Below are 24,111 nucleotides of genomic sequence, written 5' to 3'. Positions count from 1 at the left end.
CTATCTGCCTGGGATTTTGCAAGCAAAAAGCAGTGTGTGCATATGTGTGCATGCGTGTGGGTTTGTGCATGCGTGCATTTATTTTTGTGCATGTGTTTCTTTGTGTGCATTTGTCCACGCATGTGTTTTTGTCTGTACTCTTGTCCACGCACTCGTTTTTGTGCACGCATCTGTGCATTTTTTTCCATGCATGTATACGTGTGCTTACATGGGTGCTTGTGTGCATGTATTTTGTCTACATGCACATGTGTTAGGCATTCATATTTTTGGTGCATTCATGCATATTTTATGAGCCTGCAAGTGCATTTTTGTACATGCATGTATGGGGACTTTTTTTGCACACATGCACACGCCTTTTCCAACACGCACCACTGCAGCAGGACTGCATAATCCCACCAAACTCTCTTTCCCGCACCCTTTAGATAGGTCTTCAATTCCTGTGCCGGGAGAGCAATGCCAATGTCCCACCACCTGCTGTCAGCCCACAGCATCGTGCCAAGAGCACCACAGAGTCCAAAAAAAAAAAATACAAAAAAAAATCATCCCATTTACAGCAAAACTTCAAGCCTGAGCACCCAGGAAGAGGCAGGAAGCTGGGAGCAAGCCGCAGCCCTGGTTTATTTCCAACAGGGAGCTGGGGGGGGCCACCGCTGCTGAAGGCACTTGCAGGAATGGGGAGAAGGATTTGGGGGAAAAAAGGGGGAAAGCCAGGGTGGCTCAGAGCACCATGCGCCACCACTTGAAGGCGAAGGGCTTGCGGCGGACGTTGGTGCCGCAGTGGACCTCTCCGGCAAGGACGTGGTAGGAGTAGTAGTCGTTGATGAAGGTGCAGGAGAGCCCCAGGGGCTCGAGCAGCGCCCGCACGCGCTCCTCCAGGCAGCACTGCCCGGCCACCAGTGGCCCGAAGGGCTTGGGGATGCCCAGGTGCCTGCCCAGCACCAGCATGTTCACCTGCGGACGGATGGACGCCAATGTGCAACCCTAAATTCACAGCGAGCCCTCTCCCCCATCCTCCCCAAACCATCCCTGCAGCTTTGTGTTACCATGTCAGGGAAAAACGCGTTGGCGCAGGCTTGCTCATTGCCTTGGAAGAGCTGGGGGATGTCGATGATGTCCTGCTCGGCCAGCCCCAGCTCCCGCTTCAGGATGTCCCGGTTCCAGCTGATGCAGTTCTGCCAGGGAGGGAGGGTGGAGAGGGGGTCGGGGGGGAGCCTGGGGGGCTCGGGGGGCAGGGAGTGAGAGCGAGGGGTGATGGGGAGAGAGGGAGGGGTGGGGGAGTGGGGGGACAGGGTTGGGATGGGGATGGAGACACAGGGAGATTGGGAGAGGAACAGATGGACGGACAGAAGGATGGGGAGGTGGGGAGATGGACAGAGGGACAGGGAGGTGGGTGGGGAAAAGAGGGGCAGTGGGGCAGCCAGGGAGGGGTGCAGAGCATCTCCCCACTCCCCTTCCTCACCTGCACGTAGCTGTTGAATTTCCGGAGCACTTCGTTAGCCAGGATCTCGTTGATGGTTGGCTTGGGCACCGCCTGCAGTCCTGCAGCACAGAGGGGGAGCAGTCTGTCACCCCATGCTGGGAGGACACACGGCAGGGGGGGCTGGCGGGGTCCCTCAGCTTCCCTACCCTGAAACATCGCTGCCTCCCCAAAACCTTGCTCCTGCTTCTCCTTGAAGAGTTGGTAGCAGGCGCTGGGGCTGGCCAGGAGCAGCCGAAAACCCTGGGGATGGAGAGGGGTGATTTGGGGGCAGCAGTGTGATGGCCGCACCCTACAAAATGCACCCCGAGCAAGGGCTGCCCACCTTCCGATCAGGGGCGGGGACGAAGCTGAGGAACTCGTCGACGTGCCCGACGTGGAGCCAGTCGGAGTAGAGCTCCACGGGTGCTTGCACCCGCTGCGCCAAGAGGAAATCCCGCACGGCCCTGGCCATCCGCCGGCCGCCGAACCTGGGGGGTGACAGCCCCAGGGTGAGGGGCGCCTCTCGGCGGCGTACCCCAAAAAAACCCGGCCCCTCACCTGGGGAAGCTGCTGCCGATCAGGATGCGGCCCAGCGGGTACTCCTTGCCCCCCACCGTCACCGGCGGGCTGACCTCCAGGTTGCCAAAGGAGTCGAGGCTGGAGGCGTCCTTCTGCACGTCCCGAGCCACGTAGCCAAAATCAGGGCCCTTGGGGGGGGGAAAAGCAAGGATGGCTTTAAAAGCCCTTCTCAGGGATGCCAAAACCCCAAAGCACAGCACCTCTTTACCAAATGTGCCTGCTGACTCAGCTAATCGTCTTCCCATAAATGCAAAAAAAAAGAGATGTATCCATTATAGAGGCACAGATTCATCAAGGTTGGCAAAGACCTTCCAGATCATCACATCCAACCATCAGCCTGACCTACTGAGTCCCACCACTAAACCATGGTGATTTATCATCATCATCATCTTGCAGACTGCCTCAGTGCAGTGCAATGCCTCACTAATGCCAGGAAGGTAGGTGGATGCAGAACACGTTCCATGCGTACCAGGATGCTCTTGACGGGGAAATCCTTCAGCCCTCGGTCACGGGGTGAGTCGAAGACCACAGGGAACGTCTTATGGGGGGCTTGCACATAGCCAAATTCAACCTCATCCTGCGGAGGCAGCAGAGAAGAGGGGGGAGCCCCATGGAGCTGCAGGGCTGCACCCCAGGGGGGTCTCAGCCCCCTCGCACACCCACCTGGATCCAGCGGTCGTTGCGGTTCTCCAGCAGTGGGCAGATGGTCACGGGGCACTTGGCCTCCTCGGCCAGGGCACTGACGGCCGCCACAAAGTCCTCGTTGTCCTCCACACTGGAAAGTGAAGCAGCACAGAGCTGAGGATGCGGTGGAGCCGGGCAGGATGCGGCCACCGCGTGCTGCCACCCACCTGCACACAAAGACCTCCAGCGGCGCCAGGGTGTTGGGCGTCATGATCCAAGGAGCCACGCGGAAAACCACCGTGTCCGTGAAGATCGGTATCTCCAGCAAGCCCTGCAAGGACGAGGGGACACAAGGATGGGCCATCGCTCCCCTCTTTGTGTGTAAAACCCATCCCGATTTATGGCGTTACCTTCTCAGGGCTCTCCAGCAGCGTGACGTGGAAGGACACCAGCCCCGAAAAGCTGGCGTCGGGGAAGGAGAGCCCCTCCACGAAGAAGATGCTCTCCTCCTGATGCCGGCTGGGCTTCACGGCATAGGCGAGCTTCTCACCCCCCAGCACGTGCTTGTACTCCTCCAGCGAGACGCTGTCTGCAGACACAAGCAACATCCTTGAGCATCCACCCTTGACCTGCAGGGTTTCACCTCTGCTTCTTCACTTAAAGCCTTGCGACGGGGGCAGCTCACCCCACGGCCACTGCTCCAGGCATCGGGCATGCATGTGGAGCCTTGTGGCAAGCACACCACCAGCCAGCACCCTCACCAAATCCAACCCCCTGGCATGCGACTGAGAGGTGTCTGCTCTCATTTTACCCCCACCCCATTAACAGGGGGGTCTACGTGGCCCCCCACCCTGGTGCCGGCACTCACTGCCACCGTAGAAAACGCCGACTTTGTCAGCCTCGCCGAAATCCACGTGAAGGACAAGGCGGTGGCCGGTGAAGATGGTGCGGGGACCACGCGTGCGCAGCACCATCTGCGACATGTCCTTCAGGTCTAGGGTGACAGCGAGGACAAGTTGGGGAGGAAAGTCACGGAAAGCAAGGAGAAGCAGAAAAAGGGAGGCGGGCGTGCGGCCGTACCCTCGTAGGAGCGCACGGCGGTGTCGCTGTTATCCATCACCCCGCTCTTGGGTTCGTCGCAGTCACAGTTCACCAGCAGGATGGCGCCGTGCCCATCAGGACCCCACGTCCATGTGGCCTGGGGACAGCAAAGCGGGGCTGAGGACACCATCAGGGACAGCAATGGGGTCGGGGGCTGCAGTCCCCACGTTACCTTGTCCACCAGCGTCCTGCCCACCGACCCGCTGCGGCTGGTGTCAGCGTCCAGTGAGATGTCTGCGGGGACAGGGATGCTCATCGGGGCGGGCGCCGCAGTGACACCACGTTTTAGGGACAAAGCAGCCCAACTTACCCACGCAGGTGAGGTACAGCATGGCTCTGCCCACCGGCACCCCGCTGGCCTCCCCAAAATAGGAAATCCTGACCTGCAACACAGCCGGCGAGCTCAGCGCCATCCAGAGAGGGGCCCAGATCCTCCCGGATGGCCGGCACCAACCTTTTCATCACCAACGTCTTTGCTGAGCGCCTCCATGGTCACCAGCACCTCGGTGCTGGGGGCCAGGGGCCAGCGGCCGACGCTGGAGGGCAGCTTCACGCTCTGCGTCTCGTGCACCACATAGACCTTCACGCCCGGCGTCCCCTGCACGTGGAAGGCGACGGCATCTTTGGGCGCCGACCTGCAGGGGAGCGCAGCAGTGAGAGCCACAGGGGTGCTTTGGGCATTGCTGCATGCTACAGGGATAGGTGTGCAGGCGTAACAAGTCCTGCAAGGTGCAACTGCAACAAACCCTGCAGAATGCAAAGAATCTGGCAATGTGCAGCAAATCCCACAGTGTTTGGTTGCAACAAATCCTGCAAAATGCAGCAAGTCCTACAACACTGAATCAAAGCTGGCAGTGCCCAGCTGTGACAAATCCTGCCATATTCAATTGCAACAAGCGCTGCAAACTGCAACGAGTCCTGCAATATTCAACTGTGACAAACGCTGCCATAGCCGAATGCAACAAAACCTGCAAGGTGCAACAGCAACAACTCCTGCAGCGTTCAGTTGTGTCAAATCCTGCCGTATGCAATTGCAACAAATCCTGCCAAATGCCACCAGTGCTGTAATATTCTTTTACATTCAACTGCAACAAAAACTCGGAGCATTTTTATTATTAATATTTTTGCATGGGGTCTCCCAAACATTTGCATTTTGCCCCGCAGCAGCAAATACGTCCCCGTCAGAGCAAAGCAGAGTCATGACAGTTGCAAGAACCAGGACGGGGCCGGGGGGAAGTGCCGGCGGCCAGGCAGGCTGCAGCCTGCATCACTCGTGCCAGTGCAGAGGACATGGCCGGGGCAGGATCCATTCACAGGGACCTGCTGAAGTGCTGTGAGGAGGGGGGAGAACCCCCCCTTCCTGCTGCTGCTGGTGCCCATGGGTCAACAGCTGTGTTTTGGGCAGCGTGGAGGTGCACGAAGCAATAGAAAAAGCAGAACCGAACCAAGTTGGAAAACAAAAAAAAAGCAAAACTTGCTGCTGGAAAGAACTTGAAACTGGGCTGGGGCCAGCAAAGCTGGTAAAAGACACGGATGGCTGGAGGTAACGCCCCGGTGAGCAGTGCCTCCAGAGTTTAACTCTCTGGACTCCCCTGAACAGGGGAATCGTTCTGCTTCACCCCGATCGTTGGGCGCAGGAGCCCCTGCCATGGGATGCTCAAGCGAGGAAGAGAAGTGCAGCTGGATGCATCACCCGGAGCTCCCTGGGGGTTTTTGCACCCAAAAGCTCTTTCTCCTTGGTGTTTGCAAACTCCTCTTGTGCAGCCCAAGCACTGTGCCCCCACCACGGGCACTGGTGGGTGCAATCCCATCCTACAGCGAGCACCGGTGGGCGCGATCCCCTTCCTTCAGAGGCTGAGAGCCCCTGGGGAGCCCACCCGGCGCAGCCCACCCACCACTATTTTTACCCTCTCCTCACCTAATCCAGCCTTTAGTTCCTCCAGGAGGAGGGGAAAAAATAAGCCAAAAGCAGGTTTTTGGACACCCTGGCCACTTACCCCAGGACGTCGAGGGAGAGCTCGGTGCCCAGCACACAGACGGTGCTGGTGGGGCGCTGGGTGCAGAGGTGGACACGGCGCTGCTGGGCCATGCCGGCGGCACCGGGCACCCTTGGGTGCTGTGACGGGCGGCACGAGGGGATTATAAAGCCTGGCCGCGGGGAGGGGATTAACCAAAGCCTGGCCTGATCCCACCTCTGGGCTGTCAGCTGGGTGCGCACTGCTGAGCTTTCTGGCGACAAAGCATGAATCAGCGGCAGGGGAACGCGCCCCGAGAACGCCCCCAGCCTCTGCTTTCTCCCAAACGGTGCTTTTTTTTCCCCAACATAACAAAGAAATGCTGTCACCCTGGAGAACACCACGCCATAAAATATTCAGTGTGACACCAGAGCCGAGCTGGTGGTGTGCCAGCACAGGGCTCAGAGGGGTTTTATTTCCCGGTGCCGCCACGACACGCTCCTCCCAGGGCTCCTCGCACAGACAACAATGAAAGGTTTTATTTTCCCGGCTGGGAAAAATCAACAAAACTGCTTTAATGTTTCTGTTTTTTGGGTGCAACCTCGGCGCTTCGCCCATCCATTGCATGGGATGGCAGCCGGGACGTCACCTGCATCAGGGACAGCAAAACCCACTGCAGTTTGGCCCGTCTTTGTTTTAATTAAAATCCTCTTTGGGGCGTAGGAGAGGCCTTTGTTGATGCACCTGTCCCCCTCCAACTCACAGCATTGTGGGGGTCACGCGCTGCTGAAATTCAATATTTCTCCTCCGCGCTGGGGCTGGGGAAGTTGGGAAACTCAGCCAAGCCCCATCCATGGGGAAAATCAGGTTGGAGGGACAAGAAATCACCTTTTTTCCAAAACCAGGGCCCTGTAACAGTATGTGTAACCCTTTTGGTGCTTTGCACTGTGTATCACAGCCTGCAAATTGCCCCATAAAAGTGTTTTTAGCCCCACAATAGCTGACAGGTCAGCACTGCTATGTGCTGGAGCCTCTCGGGGCCGGTTTTGGTTCCTGCTGCCACTTCCTGCTGGCCCAGACCACGGACGCAAACACGACACGGGGCAGCGCCACGGCTGATTGCAAAGAAAACACGGAGAGGAACAGAGGAGGGAGCAGCTGCAAAAGGGGACAGGATCAGGTGCATGGAAGAGTTGGTGCACCAGCAGGAGGATGTTTAAGGAGCTGTTGCAATGGGTAAACGTAAAAGGGAAACAGAAATGCGCTCATGGGCATCTGGGAAATGCTTTGCACAAGCATCAGGCTTCACTTGTGTGCTGCACGGGGTAAGAGGTGTCCCAACAAATGGGAGGGGATTTTGGGGTTGATCTGGGGACTCTGGGGGGTGATTCACTGTGAAGCTGGGACAAGGGACAGTAGGATAGGTGAGATGGGGTCCCAGACCCCAAGGCAGCATGATGTTTGCTGCCTCGCATGCAGCACGCTCACAAAGACCCTTCTGATAACAAAAACAGCTTCCCAGCTTTTTCAACCAAGCTGAGACAGGACGGGCCGCGAGGAAATGCTGCACCTCGGTGCTCATATTGGCAAAACACTTTATTTTGAGATGCTCCAAATCCACCCTCATCCACCATCGGGACGGACCGGAGCCCCTGCCCGGGCACTTCAGGGCACCACGTGCCACCACTTGGCGGCGAGGGGCTTGCGGCGGACGTTGGTGCCGCAGTGGACGTCACCGGAGAGGACATGGTAGGAGAAGTAGTCGTCGATGAAGGTGCAGGAGAGCCCCAGGGGCTCGAGCAGCGCCCGCACGCGCTCCTCCAGGCAGCACTGCCCGGCCACCAGTGGCCCGAAGGGCTTGGGGATGCCCAGGTGCCTGCCCAGCACCAGCATGTTCACCTGCGGATGGACCAAAAAAGCAGGTTTTTTTTTTCACCCAAAAGGTGAAAAAGGAGGGTGTGGAAAGGAGGAGGTGGTGGGGAGGGAGGAGAAGGGGCACTGGGGGGGTATCACCATGTCTGGGAAGTAGGCGTCCGCGCGGGAGCCGTTCAGGATGAAGAGCTGGGGGATGTCGATGATGTCCTGCTCGCTCAGCCCCAGCTCCTGCTTCAGGAGGTCGCGGTTCCAGTCGATGCAGCGCTGCAGAGAGCAGGGACCCTGACTTGCTTCCCCAAACCCCACACATCCTGTGGGGTTTGTGAGGACCCTATTGTGGCCCATGCCCCATGTTCTCCATTGCATCCTTTTTGAGAGACCTCCTGAACCCCCCCAACCCAGGCATCCTCCTGCCTTGAGTTTCACACCTCCCACTGGGACAAAAGCCGAGGCCCAGCCAGCACCCAAGGGTGCTCAGCCCCTTTGCAGCTGCTCCCCTTGCGTGCATCAACCACCCAGCAGCCACATGCGAGCAGAGGGGTGCTCCCCAAATCCACCCCTGGCTACTAAACCCCCACGCACCTGCACGTGCCTGTTGTCGTTCCTCAGCCCCTCATCTGCCAGGATGTCATCGATGCTCCTCCGCTCGGTGCCCGACATCCCTGCATGGGGACGGCAGCGCCGCGGTGAGGGACGCCGCCGGCACCCGCTGCCACCGGGACACCCTCGCCCGCCTCCTTACCCACGAGCTGTGTGGCTTCGCCATGGCCCTGCCTCTGCTTCTCCTGGAAGAGCTTGTAGCAGGCGGTGGGGCTGGCCAACAGGAGCCGGAAACCCTGTGGGGATGAGCCCAGAAGATTGGTGTTTTTGTTTTGTTTTTTCATGAAAAGAGGAGATTTTCATGTTCTAGCCCATTCGTGCCCAAACCCAGCCCCAGGGGTTGCACGGGGCACCCATCATTTTCCAGGAAGCCAACCCAAAAGGAAGGAGATTCATGCACGGGGCTGGCCTTGCCTTTTGCTCAGAAGCCAAGTTGTTTTGTTGTGTTTTGTTTTTTTTTTTTTTTTTTTCTCTTCTGATTTGCCAAAATAAAGGGCTTTGTGCATCAGCAGCAGATGCCACATGTGACACTGGGGATGCAGGGACACTACCTTCCTGTCGTATGCGGGGACAAAGGTGAGGAACTCGTCCACGTGGCCCACACTCAGCCACTCCGAGTAGATCTCCACTGGTGCTTGCACCTTCTGGGCGTAAAGGAAATCCCTGACCACCTTCGACATCCGCCGGCCGGAGGCCCTGGGGGCAGAGAGAGGAGGAGGAGGAGGAGACAGAGGAGATCTTGGTAAGATCTGTCCCCAAAACGCATGACACAAAGGGGAGAAGTCACACCAGCACATCCCATTTTGATGGGAAATGCCAGCATTTCTGCCCACTTGTAGCCCTTTCAGGAGGGAAGAGGTGGGGAGTTGAGCAGATCTGATGGCCAAAGCGAATCATCGAATCCCAAACTCCCGCTAATCTGCTAACACAACGCATGGGGTGTACAGATGTATACATACAGATGTACCTTTACAAAGATAAATGCATATAACTGTACTGCTACATAGATATATGCATATAGGTGTATACACATACACGTTTGCATATAAATGTAATAAATATAAATATAAATATACGCACACCTATCCGTGTATATCTATATGTGCATTACATTCCTCCATTCTGCTTCGGCACATTCCCCCCTGAAATGGGCACAAGGCTTAATTCACCCCATCCTTGCGAGCCTTAAATCCCTCCCTACATTTTCTTAGACAGCCAGCAGCAGGCTGAGAAAACATTAATTAAAACCTCTTGTAATAAGGGATAATTATGGCCCCAGCGAGGCTGGGAAAATCCCATTTTCCCGTCCGGGTAAGCGAGGCACTGAGTGCTGCAGCAGCACAGCTTGCTCCGTTTGCTGTCCTGGCTCAAATCCTGTCCGGGCTCAGCCCTGTTGTTGTTTATCTGGATGAAGAGCCGCCTTTGTGCGGGCTTTGCAGGGTGCTGTTGTTCCCTGCCCACAGCTGCTGCCGAGGGCAGAGCAAAAACAATTTCCAGTTATTCAAGGTTTTACCCTTTTCTGAACTCCCTTGCTTTTCCTTTCAAGAAAAATAGGCATGGTGCTTAGGGTGCTGTAGGATCAGAGTGAAAGCACCAACATTTTGGGAGGGGAAATAATCATAGCAGTGCACGAAGGATTTTGCACAGGGAGAAGGAACAGCAACGCGGTTTGCATGTGAAATTTGCGCTTTCGTGGGAGTTAGCCTGGAATTTTCCACTTGCTGCAGCCACTCCCCACAGTTTTTGACGCTTTCCTGTCTCACCAGGGCAGGGGGCTGCCGATCAGGATGCGGCCCAGGGGGTACTCCTTGCCCCGCACCGTCACCGGTGGGCTCACATCCAGGTTGCCGAAGGAGTCGAGGCTGGAGGCCTCATGTCCAGGGGGCTCGCGGGTCACGTAGCCAAAATCGGGGCCCTGGGAAAAGAGGGGAGCAGTGATGGGAGCTGCTGCCGGCCCCAAGAGAGGAGTTTTGGGGAAAAAGGAGTTAGCAATGCCCTGCCGCACCAGGATCTTTTTAAAAGCAAAGTCCTTCAAGCCTCTGTTCCTGGGTGAGTCGAAGACCACGGGGAAGGTCTTGTGTGGTGCTTCCACGTAGCCGAACTCCAGCTCATCCTGTTGGGGAAAGAGAGGAGAAGGAGGAGGAGGAGGAAGGCTCCTGGGGGTGATAGCCATCTGGGCGAAGCATGAGGTGAGGGTGGAGCAGGAAACGGGGAGATCCTGGCACAACTCGGCTGTTGCCCAAACCCCAGAGCTCCCTGGTTGTGCCGGGGGGACCGCGGGTGACGCCCTGCCCGCCACCACGGCGCCGGGGACAGGTCCCCTCCACGTGAGCAATTCACAGCCACGAGGACCAGCAGAGCAGGGCTGGGGCTTGCTGGGGGAACATGTGGCCATCCACCTGCGTACCCGGCGTCCCGCTGGCGAGGCACCACATGGTCACCCTTGCAACACCCTGTGGGTTCCCTCTTGCAAGGGGTCCCTCTTGCAATGCCCCGTGGAGTCCCCCTTGCAATGCCCCACAAGGTTTGTCTTGCAGTGGGTTCCCTCTTGTAATGGGGTCCCTCTTGCAATGTCCCCAGGGCCCAGGCAACACTCTTGTTGCCACCACCAGCAGCATTTCCCCATCTTTTAGCTCATGGTTGTCCAGTTCATCTCTTAGCATCCATGTGCTTCCCCCGAGCAACACAACTCATCCCTCCCAGGGTGTCAGCACTGGGGACAACACCCTGCGTGCCCCGTGAGCCCGTAAGAAGCACCAGAAGAGACGCGTATTACAAGCATCGAGGGATGACCTGGATCCAGCGGTCACTCCGGCTTTCGACCTCTGAGCAGATGGTCAGCTTGCAGTTGGCTTTCCTCAACAGGGCCTGGAGCTGCTCCAGAAAGACATCGTTGGAGTTTATGCCCCTCTTGACGCTGGAGGGAGAGGAAGGAGCAAAGGCTGTAAGGAGGGACCACAGAAGACCTCTCATCCCAACCATGCAGCGCATTTCTCATCCCTAGTGCACTGGGCAATAGCTGTGCACGAGGTTAGCTCTTGGAGAACGTCCTTCAACCTTCTCCTTGGGGATGCAAGGAGCGCAGCGGTGCCAGAGGGCTACGAACAGCAACATTAGGCTCCAGTACGGCATGCGTAAAACAAGGAAGGGTCAAAAGTTTCTCCTTGGAGAGTCCCCAAGCCTGGGGAGCGATGGGGTGCCATCCCTCCTACCTGCAGACAAAAACCTCCAGAGGCTGCTGGGTGTTGGGTGTCATTATCCAGGGTGCCATGCGGAAAACCACTGTATCCGTGAAAATCGGGGTGCCCGGTGAATACTGCAAGAGGCAAAATGCTGGAGAGCAGCAGTCGAAAACCCCTGTAGGTGTTTTGCATGGGACAGGGACGGGGCAGGCCCCACGTACCTTATGGGGGACCTCCAGTAAGCTGACGCTGAAGGAAACCAACCCGGAGAAGCCCGCATCAGGGAAAGCCAACCCTTCCACGTAGAAGGTGTTTTCTCCACTGCCGACACGGTCTAGCACATAGGAGAGCTTACCCGGCCCCAGCACGGGTTTGTACTGGGGGTGTGAGTCACTCCCTGCAGAAACACCGAAATAGCCAGCCCGGCACGGGGCGGCCACCCCATCCAGAGGGCTGGAAAGAGGCACCAGCGAGGAGGTGGCTGATGCCAGCGTGGTTTGCAGAGGAGCGGGTGTGCCTGCTCTTCTCTGGGGAACACACTTGATCTGCTTGTACAAAGAGGACTCTATGCCCTCAGGTCAAACCCTTTCAAGGTGCGTGTCTCAAGTTAAGCATCTAATGATATACTTGGCTCCTCTGACCTGATTTTCGGCAGGGAACTGCTGGGATCCACCAACCGGGGTGTTCAAAGGCAAAGTGTGCAGCCCGACGAGATGGGCTGCTTTGGCGCCTGGGACTCTGCCTGCACTGCAGAGGTGCCAGCAGCCACTGGGGGGTTATCTGCCTGTGAAGCTCTCAAAACTTCAGCAATCTCACTCAACAGAGCTTTTTTTTTCTTTTTTTAATTATTTTTTCCCTGCACAATTTTTAAGCTCCCCATATAGCCTCATCTTCTAAAACTGCAGAGGAACTTCGGGGATAAACAAGTGTTTCTAGCAAGTGCTAGCATGCAGCCCTTATCCAGAGCGAGCAATAAAATAAAGGGTTTGCCCACCCCAGGGTCACGATGGGCTGGCCTGGATATCTAGGAAGGGAGGAGGAAATACTCACGTATGGCATGGAAAACACGCACTTTGTCTGCGTCCGACTCGGGGACGTGCAGGACCAGCTGGTACTCAGCAAAGATATTGCTGGGACCCTGAGTCCGCAGCAGCATCACAGACATGTCCTGGAGGTCTACGGGGGGAAGGCAACAAGGAGAGGGGATGTGGGGAGGTTTCCAGCCTCCAGCACTGCCTGTGGGCTTTGCTAATTATTCTCCACGCAGTCTCTGGTTGTGCATGGATTTATAGGGCAAACCTGATGGGATGACGCTTATAGATTTTATAGAGATGTCCAGGAAAATAAAATGGGGAAGGAGATGTGGAAAAGAGCCAATTTCTGTTGCAATGGGGAAACAGGTAATGCTGTTGCTATCTCTAATTGCTCTGCTTACACTAGATATTATTTTTGCCACCCATTTCGCCATCGCCAGACACGTGAATGGCGCCTTAGACAGGAGAGAGAAGGATGGAGGTGCTGCAAGAGGCAAAGCTCCCTGGTGTGACCTTACAGGTCCCCTGGTGCTGCAGATGACGCCCTACCTGCACTGGTCCATATGTCCTACCTGCATTGGTCCGTATGTCCACCTGGCCGCTGTCTGTCCCCACCGCGCCGGGGCTGTCCCTGTCGCAGTTGACCAGCAGCACAGCACCTTGCCCATCCGGACCCCATGTCCACTTGGCCTGGAGGAGAAGCACCCAACGGGGATGGGAGCAGAGCCAGCAAGATTTCTCCCTCCCAGCCTCCTCCCAGTAGTGGGTGGACTGGGAAAACCCTACAGCCACATCCATGCTCGGAGGAGATCCCACAAAGTGCACTCAGGGCTAGTGAGGAGAGGGCAGCAATGTTTTCAAGCCACTAAATTTCCTAACCTCAGCTTCCAGCCAGGTCAGCAAGGACTATTTCAAACAGATCTTATCTTCTAACAAGCCAGAGTATATCTGCCAGCCCTCATTTGAAAGAGAATATCCCATTTCTAGAAACGCATCTCATCTTGATGTACAATTTGTGCTGCTGATCTGGCTGTAGACAATTACCCGGGCGTAAGTGCTTGGGCATATGCAGATTTCTTGCCAAGGGGGTAAATCTCTTGCTGCTTGCAAAACTTGCAGATGAGTCATTTAGTGGCACGTTTCAAATCAAAAAAAAAAAAAAAAAAAAAAGTGTTTTCTTCTGTACTATCCCTGGGGCTGGACTGGAGAGGAAGGAGATTTTGGCACAGAATAAAAAAAAATAAAGTGTTTTCCTCCTCAATTAGAAGGCTGAGAACTTGCCACATTATTTTCCCTGTTTCAGACACCACCCAAATCCCTCTCCCTCCTGGAGATTTGCAGGGAAGAGGCTGCAAAGAGAAGCTCCCCGCATTTACCCACCACACTTCGCCCAAAGCCACGCAGCGTTTCTCATTACCTTGTCCTTCCCTTTGCTCCTCACTCTGCCATTACGGCTCACATCCACATCCAGGGATATGTCTGAAACATCAGAGTGAAAAGGAAGCCGTCAGCATGGGAACAAGCTCTCGGGGACATTTTGGGCTCATCCCCGGTGCTAGCATTGAGTCACCCAAAGCCAACCCCACCTTCATGTCCCAGCGTGGCTCCAGACCCAACGCTGCCAACAAAACACCAATAGAAGAGCAACCCAACAGCTTTTTTAAGGCTTTCCCCACTTGGTCTCCACCCGCCTTCTCCCGTCACGGATCCCCCAGCAGGGACATACCCACTGCACGGCATTTTTTTGTGGTTTCACCAATTGCATGTTGACCATAGCACTTTTTCATGAAGCCTAAACATGACAAAGGCACGAAAGTGCCTTCACCATGGGTGAGTGGACACTATATAATTGCTAGGGGTGATGTGAAGTTTGAGAAGGACTTCCCTTAGAGAGCTCTTCTGGGCCCAAACTGGAGGTCTGCCAGAGATCTCATCTATATCCTACATAAATCTGTGCAAAGCCTATCTTAAGACACATATCCACTGAGTTGGAGAGAAGGAGATATATACAGCACGTGTAAAATGTGGGCGCTGGAGCAGACATTGGCCTTCTCCTTGATGCAGAGAGGAGCACATGGAGAAGCTGGGCCTGTAATTTTGGAAATGAAGTCCTAAATCTAAGCAAGCAAAGAGCTTTTGTAAGGTCAAAGCTCTGTGGACAGCGGTGGCCCTGGATGGCTCCAGTGGAGTCCATGGGACGTGGGAAACCATCAGCCTGTTCAGGGGCAATTTTGGCAGGCAAGCGCATGACTTGAGGACACAGGTCTGAGTATCATGTGAGTGCTTCAGAAAATCCCAAATTTAGGGTAATTAATCCATCCAAGTGGAAGACTCTGCATCCAGACTAGTTGTCTAGACTCCCTTTGTAGTCAGCAGAGGAAAATAGGCATTTCAAGGGAATGATTCATCTCATCCTAAACTCTTGAAATAGGTCAGACAACTACACTTTGGTGCCTATTCCTCTCCACCAGCTGCACTGGAGGTCGAGGAGGGGCTCGGCAGTGAAGGGTGGGTGACATGGTCATCTTTGGATTCTCCTCCATCAGCAAAATCGTCTCAGCGGTCAGAGGAGGCTGCTTATTGCGTGCGTTGGGTGGGGACAGTGCCCAGCCTGCGTCTTTTTTGCACCATATAAGGCAGCACAATAACATTTTAATTGTTTCCCTCCTGCTTGTCAGCATAAGCCGTGAACACCCAAACCATCACTGCACATTGCAGATGGGCAGTCTGCATCCCCCAGTTACCTCCCATCCCTTGAACCCAACTAGATTGCGGCGTCAGGATGGGCTGGCCGCGTTCGGACAAGTGTTGCCATAATACGCACCTACGCAGGTGAGATACAACCAAGCCACCGAAAGCTCATTCTCTTCCTGTCCGTAGTATGAAATCTTAACCTGCGAAGACATCACCACGTCATGACCCATGTCCTGTCATGCTGAGTAGGTCTTTCCACTCATTGGGTTGACCCGGCAATGCCATACAACAAGGTGTTGGAAGGTTCATCAAAGCTCTGCTCCTTTAATCATAGCTCAACCAAACAATTTCTGCATGCTTCAACGCAAAAACTGGTATAGAAAAAGCCAAGGCAAGACTATTTTTTTTTTTGTTCAGGCATGGAGTTTCTGACACTGGCTTTTGCAATCACTGTTATCTCTTTTTTAGGGCACAAAATGTCATCTCCTTCTCCTTCTTAGTTTCACTTTTCGTACACAATGATTACACGGTTCTGTTTAGGTTTCTGAGCTTATTCTAAGGAAACATGGCTGATGTTAGCACTGCTTGGAAGTGCTCGAATCTGCCTTGCTTTCCTGTAAATTTTGACTCAATTTTTCATAAAAAAGGAACTAACCTTATTGTCGTTGACGGTCTTGCTCGTGACATCGATGGTCACTACAACCTCTATATCAGGATCCAGTGGCCATCTGGAGTTAAACATGGGTTTTGTCATGGGGTTGTGGATGATGTGTACCGTAACTGCAGAGGTGGCATGGACATCAAATGACGTGGCACCTTTGGGGGTAGATCTGAAACAGAGCATGAGTTGTCTTTCCTGTTATCCTCAGTGGACCCAAATAGTTAAACTTGGTTTCCTGGAATTAAAATCCAGCCTTAGCTGGGTTTCAGGGACTAAGAAACCATCTCCAGGTGACGAAATGTGTCGTCTGATTTTTACGAGTATTATCTCTGTGGCGTTGTTGAGCAAGCAGAGCTCCCACTGGAGCTCTGGCACGTCCGTCCGTGGTTAAGCCCAGATTGCACATCTCTGAAGCTGGGGCACCCAACCTCCTTCATTGACGGGGAGAAAAACCCCAAAACGTCAGCATCCCAGCACAACACCCAGACCAAGAGCGGGACCACATTGGGCTGTCACCCATCGGGGAGCTGGTTCTTTGCTGTTGCATACCCTGACCTGAGAGATGCCCAAAGTGGAGCAGAACCCCAAGCCGAGCGTGGAGAGCCTGCACCCCACCTGTATGACATCCCTCGCCTTTGAAGTGCTGCCTACCTGCTCATTACAGCCCCGGCACCTCCGTCCGGGGTGCGCGAGTGCTCCAACCTGTCTGCCATCGGGAGCCAGCCTCCCCAGCCGCACGCGGAAAGGGACACGGTAGTAAATTTTAGCAGGGAGAAAAAAAGCACAGAAGGGATTTATTCCCGGCGTTGCTCTTGGCATGGCAGCCCCAGTTCCTGCAGTAGCTTGTATGGGGAGATTAAAGTATCATCTCGTTTGTCACCCCACGCATTTACCAGGGTGCAACATTGCAAGACTACCCGCAGTCTACCTGCACGCTGTTGCATGCTATGACATCTCAAATTTGGGTCTATTCACCCTGATTTCACAGCCCTTGCTCCTCTGCGTCACCCCACGGAGACACAAGCTTCTGCGAGATCCCCACCAAGCTTGGTTTTCTGAACAAAACCAAACCAAGCCATGGTCAAAGCTTGAAACATCCATGACTGAATTTCCCCCAGCATGGAGAGGGCTGTTGCTCCCACCAGTGCCCTGCGGGCTTGAAGGGACTCCTATTTTTTTAGCCCTGATGTTGAAAAAGCATCTGCCATATGTCTTTTTGGACCAAAGCTCAGATTTGCTACCAAGGAGCCAAATCAGCCCGTGTTGGGTCTTGGGCCCCATGCTTAAATGCTTGCTGTGACTTCAGATTGAGAAAAACAATGCAAATAACAGGGTTTTTGTATTCCCACCTGGCTGAAGGTAACAATGAAATGCTTTTGAGGGCAGCTGAGGCTGGGTCCAAGCCCCATCGGGGGGACGTCAGCACCTCCTGGCCCGGCTCCAACGCACAACCCAAATAATTGCACCGACTGGCTCAGCCTGTAGCCGCTATCATTATAAACGTGATTTATTAAATAATGACAATGTCACAGGAGAGTAAATACAGCCTCATATCTGGCCAATAAAGCAACCCCTATGTTTAACGTCAGAAAAATCTCTTCTTGTTACGTCGCCTGTGCAAACCCGCTCGTGGATTTTTTCTGCCTGAGCCACACATTTGTTCTTTAACCCAGTTTAGCTCCGGACAAGTTGCTCATCTTGAATTGCTGTTGCCTAATGCTCTCGCAGCCAGAAATAGATCCCACTTAGCCGGGGTGTGCATGGGCTTTGCCTGCACATCGTCATTGCTCGGCTACGCTTCGACGCCTTGCTTTTGCTGGGGCCGACATCCCTCCTTCGGGCGCACCTCCCCATGGGAGGCATCGCCTGAAGCAGACCCGGGGGCACACGTCCCCCGTGCACCAAGCTTGGATGAAAACTCCACGTGTGCTCAGAGATCTTCCCCCTTAACACCCATCGCTTCCAAGCAAAGAGTAAAACCACCCAACACCTTTAGGCTCCCCCTAAAATCCTTCATCCCTAGGGATGCTCGCCGGTGCCCTGACCCCCCCCTAGCCTTACCGGTGGGTGTCAAGGAAGACCTCGGTGCCCAGCACGCAGACGCCGTAGCTGGCGCGGCTGGTGGACATCTTCACGACCTGGCGTTGGGGCATGGTGTGCCGTGGACGGCGGCCGCATGTGAAGGAAGCTGCTGCCTGGCTGCCCGGCTTTGTAGGTGAACCAGCATGACTGGATTAAAAGGCAGGGGAATTTAACTCCTCCTTCCTCCCTTCCCTCGATGACGGGGTGGACCAGGGACCCTGCCGTCTCCACCTCCGCCACCCGCGAAGCTGCCGCCCCGCTCGCGAGATGCGGGTGATAAGGCAGCCCCCAGGGCCAGGCAGCAATTGCGGGGCCAGGGAGGGGGCACAGGGGCAGGACGGGGTGGGGATGCACAGCCCTGCCCTGGATGCTCAGCAGCCAGCCCTTTCGGGGCTCCTTCTCCCCTTTTTCCCTCACCTCCCTTACAGCTCCATATAAGGACTCCAAAGCTTTATGCATTAAACATTTCTACCCCTCCTGTTATGCAGGATGGTAGTTTAGGCTTATTATAATACACGGTATCATTAAAATGAAGCATTTTCTTTAAAACAACCCAAATTTTCCACGCAGGCTCTCTACAGGTGACTCACGGCCTCGGCTACCCCATTAGGGCAATGCCTGCACAAGGCACTCACCGCTGCAGCAGCAAAAGGAAATGTTTGCTCAGGCTGGTCCTTCCCTTCATAACAACTCCTGATGAACGCGACGGACAGAAATGGGTGCAGGGAAAACTGGTTATTTGGCAAGCAGGGATGGGAAGAAAAAAGAAAGCAAAACAAGGCAAGAGGCTTTCCGCGGAAATTAGGGATTCTCAGGTGTTTTGTTTGGATGCGGCATTTGGGGAATTGTTTTTTTTTTTTAATGCGCGTGAAGCTCCCACGGGAAATGCCCCGGTCGCTGGAAGAAATGGCTTTCAGGAGATAGTCATCTCTCTCCAGGCGATCCCAGGAGACTTCGCTAGACGGCAAAGAGGAAAACTGGGTGAGATGGATCTTGCTGCTCCTCTGGGAAGGAGCTTCGGGGCCAACCCGGGATGGAGGCGGCAGCAGCCCTGCATGTCCCACGGATGGAGACAAAAAGGGAGATGGGGAAACTCCATCACTGCTGACCCGACACGCTGACAACCCCACTGTGGTTCATCCCGAATCTCGTTGCAACAGGGGCAGGGTGATACAGGAATGGCACAGTCCTCATTGCAGCAGGACCCCTTGCAAGCCAAAAGAGCTGGAACAGGCTCAGCAGAGCAAGGAGGACTGGTCCCCACCATTGCACCGAGCTGCACGTCCTCTGCTGGGGGAGAGGCAAGCTGGGAGCCACCACCTGCACGCACCTTCCCCTGTGAGATCAAACCAGCACCACGGCAGCTGCTTTAAACATCTCCGAGCAAGTCTACATTAAAGGGCTCCGACCTTAATTGCAGCAGCAAAGCAGCACCGTGTCTCGTACGCGAGCACAGCTTTAATAAGATCATGAGAGTTTGCTGGGGCGGGCAGGATGCTCGAGAGAGAGGAACACTAGAGGTGTTTCCAGCCTCTCCAAGACCTTGGCTTGGGATTTTAAGCAAAATTCCATGTCCTGAAACCCATCAGGAGCCAAACTCATGAGGTTCATAGATTTGTGAATCGTGTTGGCTTTTGAGACATCCTAGAGGAGGGTTTTAGGGGCTCACATGCCCCTAAAATTCATAAAGCTGCTGCCAAGCAGAATCACTGTGAGCTCCTTGCATCCCCCATGGAAGAATTTGCCTGTAAGTCTACCAAAGAAGATCATTATGTAAGGCTGCAAGTTGGATTTCCCACTTGCGGCCGCTGGTTGCGCTGGTTTAGACTGGGCACGGTGCTGAGCTTGCCTCCTGCTGTGATTTTGGCACCGCATCCTGCTCAGCTGGTTTGAGCCCTGTGCTGGACAGGGAACACACCTACATCCCCACGGGGTCATGCTGTTATGGTCTGTAATCTGGAAGCAGGCGGAGGATGGTGGTTTCTGGCTCCCAGCGAGCACCAGGGCTTCGGCACAGGGCTCCCGAGCGTGCCCTCCTCCCCACGCCGCGGCCACGCTTCTCCCCCCAAACCCGCCCCAGATCGCATCCATCAAGGAAGAAGCCACGAAGCTGAAACTTCATGCTTGTGTTGGGTTTGGTGCGGTGTTTTTATTTTTCCACAGACAGACTCGGGTTTAGTCACAGCGCATTTTTGACCAGGCACAGCAATGCTCGCTCCAGCCCCAAGCACCCCATCTTTGCTGGGTGGCAGCTACATTCACCTCTTCTTCCTCCTCCACCTGCTATTAGCGCTGACATGCCCATGCATAAGAAGAATTTCAGTTTTAAGCCATCTGGCCCATTCAGAGCTGAGTGTTTCTCCCTAATAACACCTTGTCCCGAGAGGTTGTCATTAAGGCTCCCTGTGCACAGTGGCTCAGAGAGGGGTGGGCAAATTCAGACCCCTCTGAGGGCACACGAACCCCCTGCGCCTCTCCGTCAGATCGATTTGCACATTGGCGAGCTTGTTTTTGGGTGGCCTTGCTTCATTCCCCTCTCCCCCCGATGGGTCCTTTCAGGTCATTTCCAGCCATGATGGGGCAAGACCCGACCCCCAGAACACCACAACAGCCCCGACCCCACGGGGCTTCCCTTCTCACCCATCCTGCACCGCCACTCTGTCAAGGAAAGTTTGATAATCTCCCTAAGCCGGTAATTACACCTTATTTATTACTCTGCATGCGTAATTGCAGGCAGGAACTTTTAAGAGCCTTGTCAGCCTAATTACTTGCAACAGGGGAAGGCATCGAACCAGTTATCAAGTCCCGCTCCTGTTTGCATGAGGGTTTTTTGCTTCCTTCTGGTGCGGAGCCGTAATGCCGCACGGTGGAAGCATCCTGTGAGGTTGTGCTCATGAGGCTGCTGAGGCTCTGCATCCCCTGTCCCGGCTGGTGAAGGGCAGGAGAATGGTTTGGACCAGAAAAAATGGTTTGAAAGCTGGTAAAACCCAGCAGTACTCGATGATGCTGGCTCTGCAAACACCTTCGCCTGGGTGAGAAAGCAGCAAAAAGCCCCCTCCGTCCTTTCTTCTCCCCCAAAAGTGCCTGCCGCCTTGTAAAACATGGAGGCTTCATCCCTGGCAATCCCAAAGCAGAGCACCCCATAAAACTGCCTCTGCCCCCAGGCTGGAGCCGTGCATGCGCCCTGGGCTCACCCTGCCCACGCTCTCCCCCAGTTTTGCATTAAACGCACTGCCCTATAAATCCACGCCCGCGTGTCCCCCCCGGGGAGAGCAACGCGGCCGTGGGTCGGCGCGGCTTCGCCCGAGCTCCTTCATCCTCCTCACTGGGTTGGTTTTGCCTCCTCGAAGCTGGCTGCTTCTTCCAAAATAAAGGCAGCGACATGCCCCAGCAGCAGCGACAGCAGCGCCTCGTGCCTCCGCTCGGCCGGGCACCTGTTTGCACCTCCTCAATGCAAAAGGTCAGCTCGAAAGGACGCCACGGGGGGATATTTCATGCTTCCCTCCTACTCCTTGCAGTCACACACGTGCCTGCAGGAAGGGACTGCAAAGCACCCAGCCAGGGCGAAGCGCACATGAGAACCCTCACGGAGCAGCTCCTGGGGTTGTTCATGAGCTTCGGCTTGGCTATCTGCTCCCGTCCCCCCAAATTAGGGCAGGCACAGATCCATCAGCGGCGGGGAGGATTACGCAGAGCAGTTCCTAATCTGATTTTTAAAAACCAGAGAACTCCTTTGACCAGATTAACTATAGCTGCAAAACCACGAGCCTCCAGACATCAGCGTGTGCGTGTGCTTGTATTTGCACACACGTCTCGTGATGGTTCACCGGGGCCGATCTCCCGCCTGATAGCACAGAGCAAAGCCTGCGTTGGGAATAGCGCTTCTGCCTCATGCAAAATCCCATCCTCGTGCTATGGACCGAGGTTTGTTTGGCAACTGGCTGAGTGAGTTTGAGCTTCCAGTGCCTCTTGTGCAATGGGGACAGGCAGGTCCTCGCGCTTGTCCCCACACAGGATGCGGGACTCCGTGAGTCTTCCAAAGGCTGCAGTAAGGTTGCAAAGACCACGGCAGGCTTGCAAAGAAGCCGCACAGCTTGCAAAGAACCCTAAAGCCTTCCAAAGACCCATGGAGACTTCCAAAGACTCTGCATGGTTTCCAAAGATCCCAAGAAAACTGCAAAAAAAAAAACCCTAAGGCTTTCAAGGACCCCCCAGAGACTTGCAAAGACCCCCAGAATATTTTGAGGATCCCCAAAGCCTTGCAAAGAACCCAGAAAACTTGCAAAGACTCCGCATAGTTTCCAAAGACTCCACACAGCTCGTAAAGACCACAGGAGGCTTTGAAAGATCCCACACGGCTTGCAAAGACCCCCAAAGCCTTGCAAAGCCCGTGGGAACGTTGAAAAGACCCCAGAAGGCTTTCAAAGAATCCCAAAGCCTTGCAAAGACACTGCCCTGTTTTCAAAGACACCAGCAGGATTGCAAAGACCCCCAAAGCCTAGTAAAGACCCTCCTTGAGTTCCAAAGACTCCAGAAAGCTTGGAAAGACCCCAGCCTCCTTCCAACTGATCCCTCAAAGACAAGAACCAGTGTGGCAGCATCCAAATCCCACTGGGAAATCAGCCCCTGCCTGCAACCCAGCCACCCTCCTCTCTTTTTGCCCCAGTCCAGGATTTTCCCCGCTTTGATGTTGCTGCAAGGTCCCACGGTGGTGTACCAAGCCCAAGCCAGAGCCACGCAAGAAAAACCACGAGCAGCAAGGAATACTCCTGCTGACTTGAAAAACCTCAATCGATGGCGTGACCTTGGGAACCTTCTGCAAGATGGGAGGTGGTTGGGGTTGTTTTCTTCATAAGGATTTCAGCAGCATTTCTTTTCCTTGCTGACAAATGAAATACTAAATCCCCAAGTAAAGGAATTGGGAAGTGAAAATGGTATTAGAAAAGCTGCTTTGCTTGTTTTCTTCTGAAATAGGGATTTTACACCTGTGTCTCCAGCACAGGGTCCCAGGAGAGCACGAGGAGCCGAGGCCATCCCATCCCACTTGTTGCCTGCAGGGAAGGGACGCTTTGGGGGGAAAAAAAAAGGAAGTCTCACATGGCGCAAAGCTGGCGAATGGAGCCTGCTTGTGCAAACACCGTGTGGCCTTGGTTTCTTTTTCCCAATTATTTCTCTTTCTGGTTCCTCTTTCACTGGTTTTTCTTACTGCTGGTGGTTTGAATAGACTGGAGTCGAACGGATGAGGGTAAAACCACGACGCTTTTCAGAAGAGGGAGCCTCTTCCAGCTGCTGGCAGCTCAGCTCAGGTTGAGACACCCAAACCAGGGGTCCCTCAATGCACCCCCCCGGGCTGGCTATGCACAGCAGCAGTGCTGCTCTGACCATGATAGCACAGCCTGACAGCAAAGTGTTTATAACTTCTTATACTCTTGGGAGAGAACATCTACAGCCTTTAATAAAATCTCCCTCTTGCCACAAACCTCATTTTTGCATGTGCAAAATGCCTCCTAACTGCCCTTTTTTCTGCCTTTTTTTGTGTGTATGTTCCCAATCTGCTCAGCAATACAAAGTCTTCACTCCTGTTTGCTCAAGTCACAGGGAAAAAAAAAAAAAAGGGATCCGCTTCAGATGGGAAACTGGATTTGAGCTCATTTCCTCTGCCCTGGTCACGGAGAGAGGAGAAAGCTCAAAAGAAAAGCCCAAAAGGGATACAAACAGGGAAGATCAAACTGAACATTTCTGCTCCTCGCTCTTTAATTGCTTGCAGCAGGTTATTCCAAAATCTGGGGCAGAAGTTTGGTTTCCAACATGAATATTCAGCTCGGCGCTAATAAATAATGCAAACGCCCGCGTGGGCAGCGCTGGCTCCCGGTGCGCCTTGCCGTGGCGCCAAGTGGGGCGCCGGCTGTGCACAACCACCACGGCTTTCCCCATGCTGGCGTGCGCGGAGGCAAAGGGAAGCGAGCTGAAAGCAAGCAGGGAAGCAAAGAGCATCCTGCTCTAGCCCGAGGGTTGGGAAATTCGATTTGTTCCTCTCCAGGCAGGCAGAGGTTTTCCCTAGAGAGCAGAAAAGGGGCACAGGAGGAGGAGAGGGTTGCAAACACCAGGGGAATCCAAAAGCACGGCAAAAAACACCTCCGAGGTTCTCTTGCATCCTCCTCCCCACCAAGCTGCTCATCACAGTCTGGGGAGATGCTGGAGGGAGTGGGGACGGGGACAGCTGGGGGAGCTGCATGCATGGGGCTGGCACAGGGTGGGCACCGGG

General features: G+C 54.7%; 2 protein-coding genes across 2 annotated transcripts; both read right to left on the bottom strand.

The window, feature by feature from the left end:
• Positions 1–646: 646 nt before the first annotated feature.
• On the bottom strand, positions 647–5,939 carry LOC116497614 (protein-arginine deiminase type-1-like). Its single transcript, XM_032201469.1, has 16 exons — positions 5,761–5,939; positions 4,218–4,398; positions 4,074–4,146; positions 3,936–3,997; positions 3,743–3,860; positions 3,531–3,656; positions 3,073–3,251; positions 2,890–2,993; positions 2,702–2,813; positions 2,508–2,615; positions 2,018–2,166; positions 1,803–1,947; positions 1,627–1,720; positions 1,460–1,539; positions 1,044–1,172; positions 647–951 (listed from the first exon to the last, which is right to left on the bottom strand). The coding sequence occupies exons 1-16, from the start codon at positions 5,850–5,852 to the stop codon at positions 718–720; spliced, it is 1,986 nt and encodes a 661-aa protein (XP_032057360.1). The 5' UTR covers positions 5,853–5,939; the 3' UTR covers positions 647–717.
• A 1,428-nt stretch (positions 5,940–7,367) lies between these two features.
• On the bottom strand, positions 7,368–17,917 carry LOC116497720 (protein-arginine deiminase type-1-like). Its single transcript, XM_032201646.1, has 16 exons — positions 17,826–17,917; positions 15,759–15,933; positions 15,234–15,303; positions 13,827–13,888; positions 12,982–13,099; positions 12,426–12,551; positions 11,597–11,772; positions 11,406–11,509; positions 10,987–11,110; positions 10,199–10,306; positions 9,957–10,108; positions 8,745–8,889; positions 8,336–8,429; positions 8,176–8,255; positions 7,732–7,857; positions 7,368–7,617 (listed from the first exon to the last, which is right to left on the bottom strand). The coding sequence occupies exons 1-16, from the start codon at positions 17,915–17,917 to the stop codon at positions 7,384–7,386; spliced, it is 1,986 nt and encodes a 661-aa protein (XP_032057537.1). The 3' UTR covers positions 7,368–7,383.
• Between the last annotated feature and the right edge of the window lie 6,194 nt (positions 17,918–24,111).

Source organism: Aythya fuligula, chromosome 21, assembly GCF_009819795.1.
Source record: "Aythya fuligula isolate bAytFul2 chromosome 21, bAytFul2.pri, whole genome shotgun sequence".
Taxonomy (NCBI): domain Eukaryota; kingdom Metazoa; phylum Chordata; class Aves; order Anseriformes; family Anatidae; genus Aythya; species Aythya fuligula.
Note: the sequence above shows the minus strand (reverse complement) of the source record. Positions and strands in the feature narration are given on the sequence as shown.

Bases quoted from the DNA above. Each gene is read 5' to 3' on its own strand.
- LOC116497720 (XM_032201646.1), bottom strand. From the start codon at position 17,917: ATGCCCCAACGCCAGGTCGTGAAGATGTCCACCAGCCGCGCCAGCTAC. The intron at 11,111-11,405 runs GTAGGAGGGATG...CTCTCCCTCCAG, and splicing joins CTGGAGGTTTTTGTCTGCAG to CGTCAAGAGGGGCATAAACT. The intron at 7,858-8,175 runs GTGCGTGGGGGT...TGCTCTCTGCAG, and splicing joins ACGACAACAGGCACGTGCAG to CGCTGCATCGACTGGAACCG.
- LOC116497614 (XM_032201469.1), bottom strand. From the start codon at position 5,852: ATGGCCCAGCAGCGCCGTGTCCACCTCTGCACCCAGCGCCCCACCAGC. The intron at 3,998-4,073 runs GTAAGTTGGGCT...CTGTCCCCGCAG, and splicing joins GCTGTACCTCACCTGCGTGG to ACATCTCACTGGACGCTGAC. The intron at 2,994-3,072 runs GTAACGCCATAA...TCGTCCTTGCAG, and splicing joins TGCTGGAGAGCCCTGAGAAG to GGCTTGCTGGAGATACCGAT.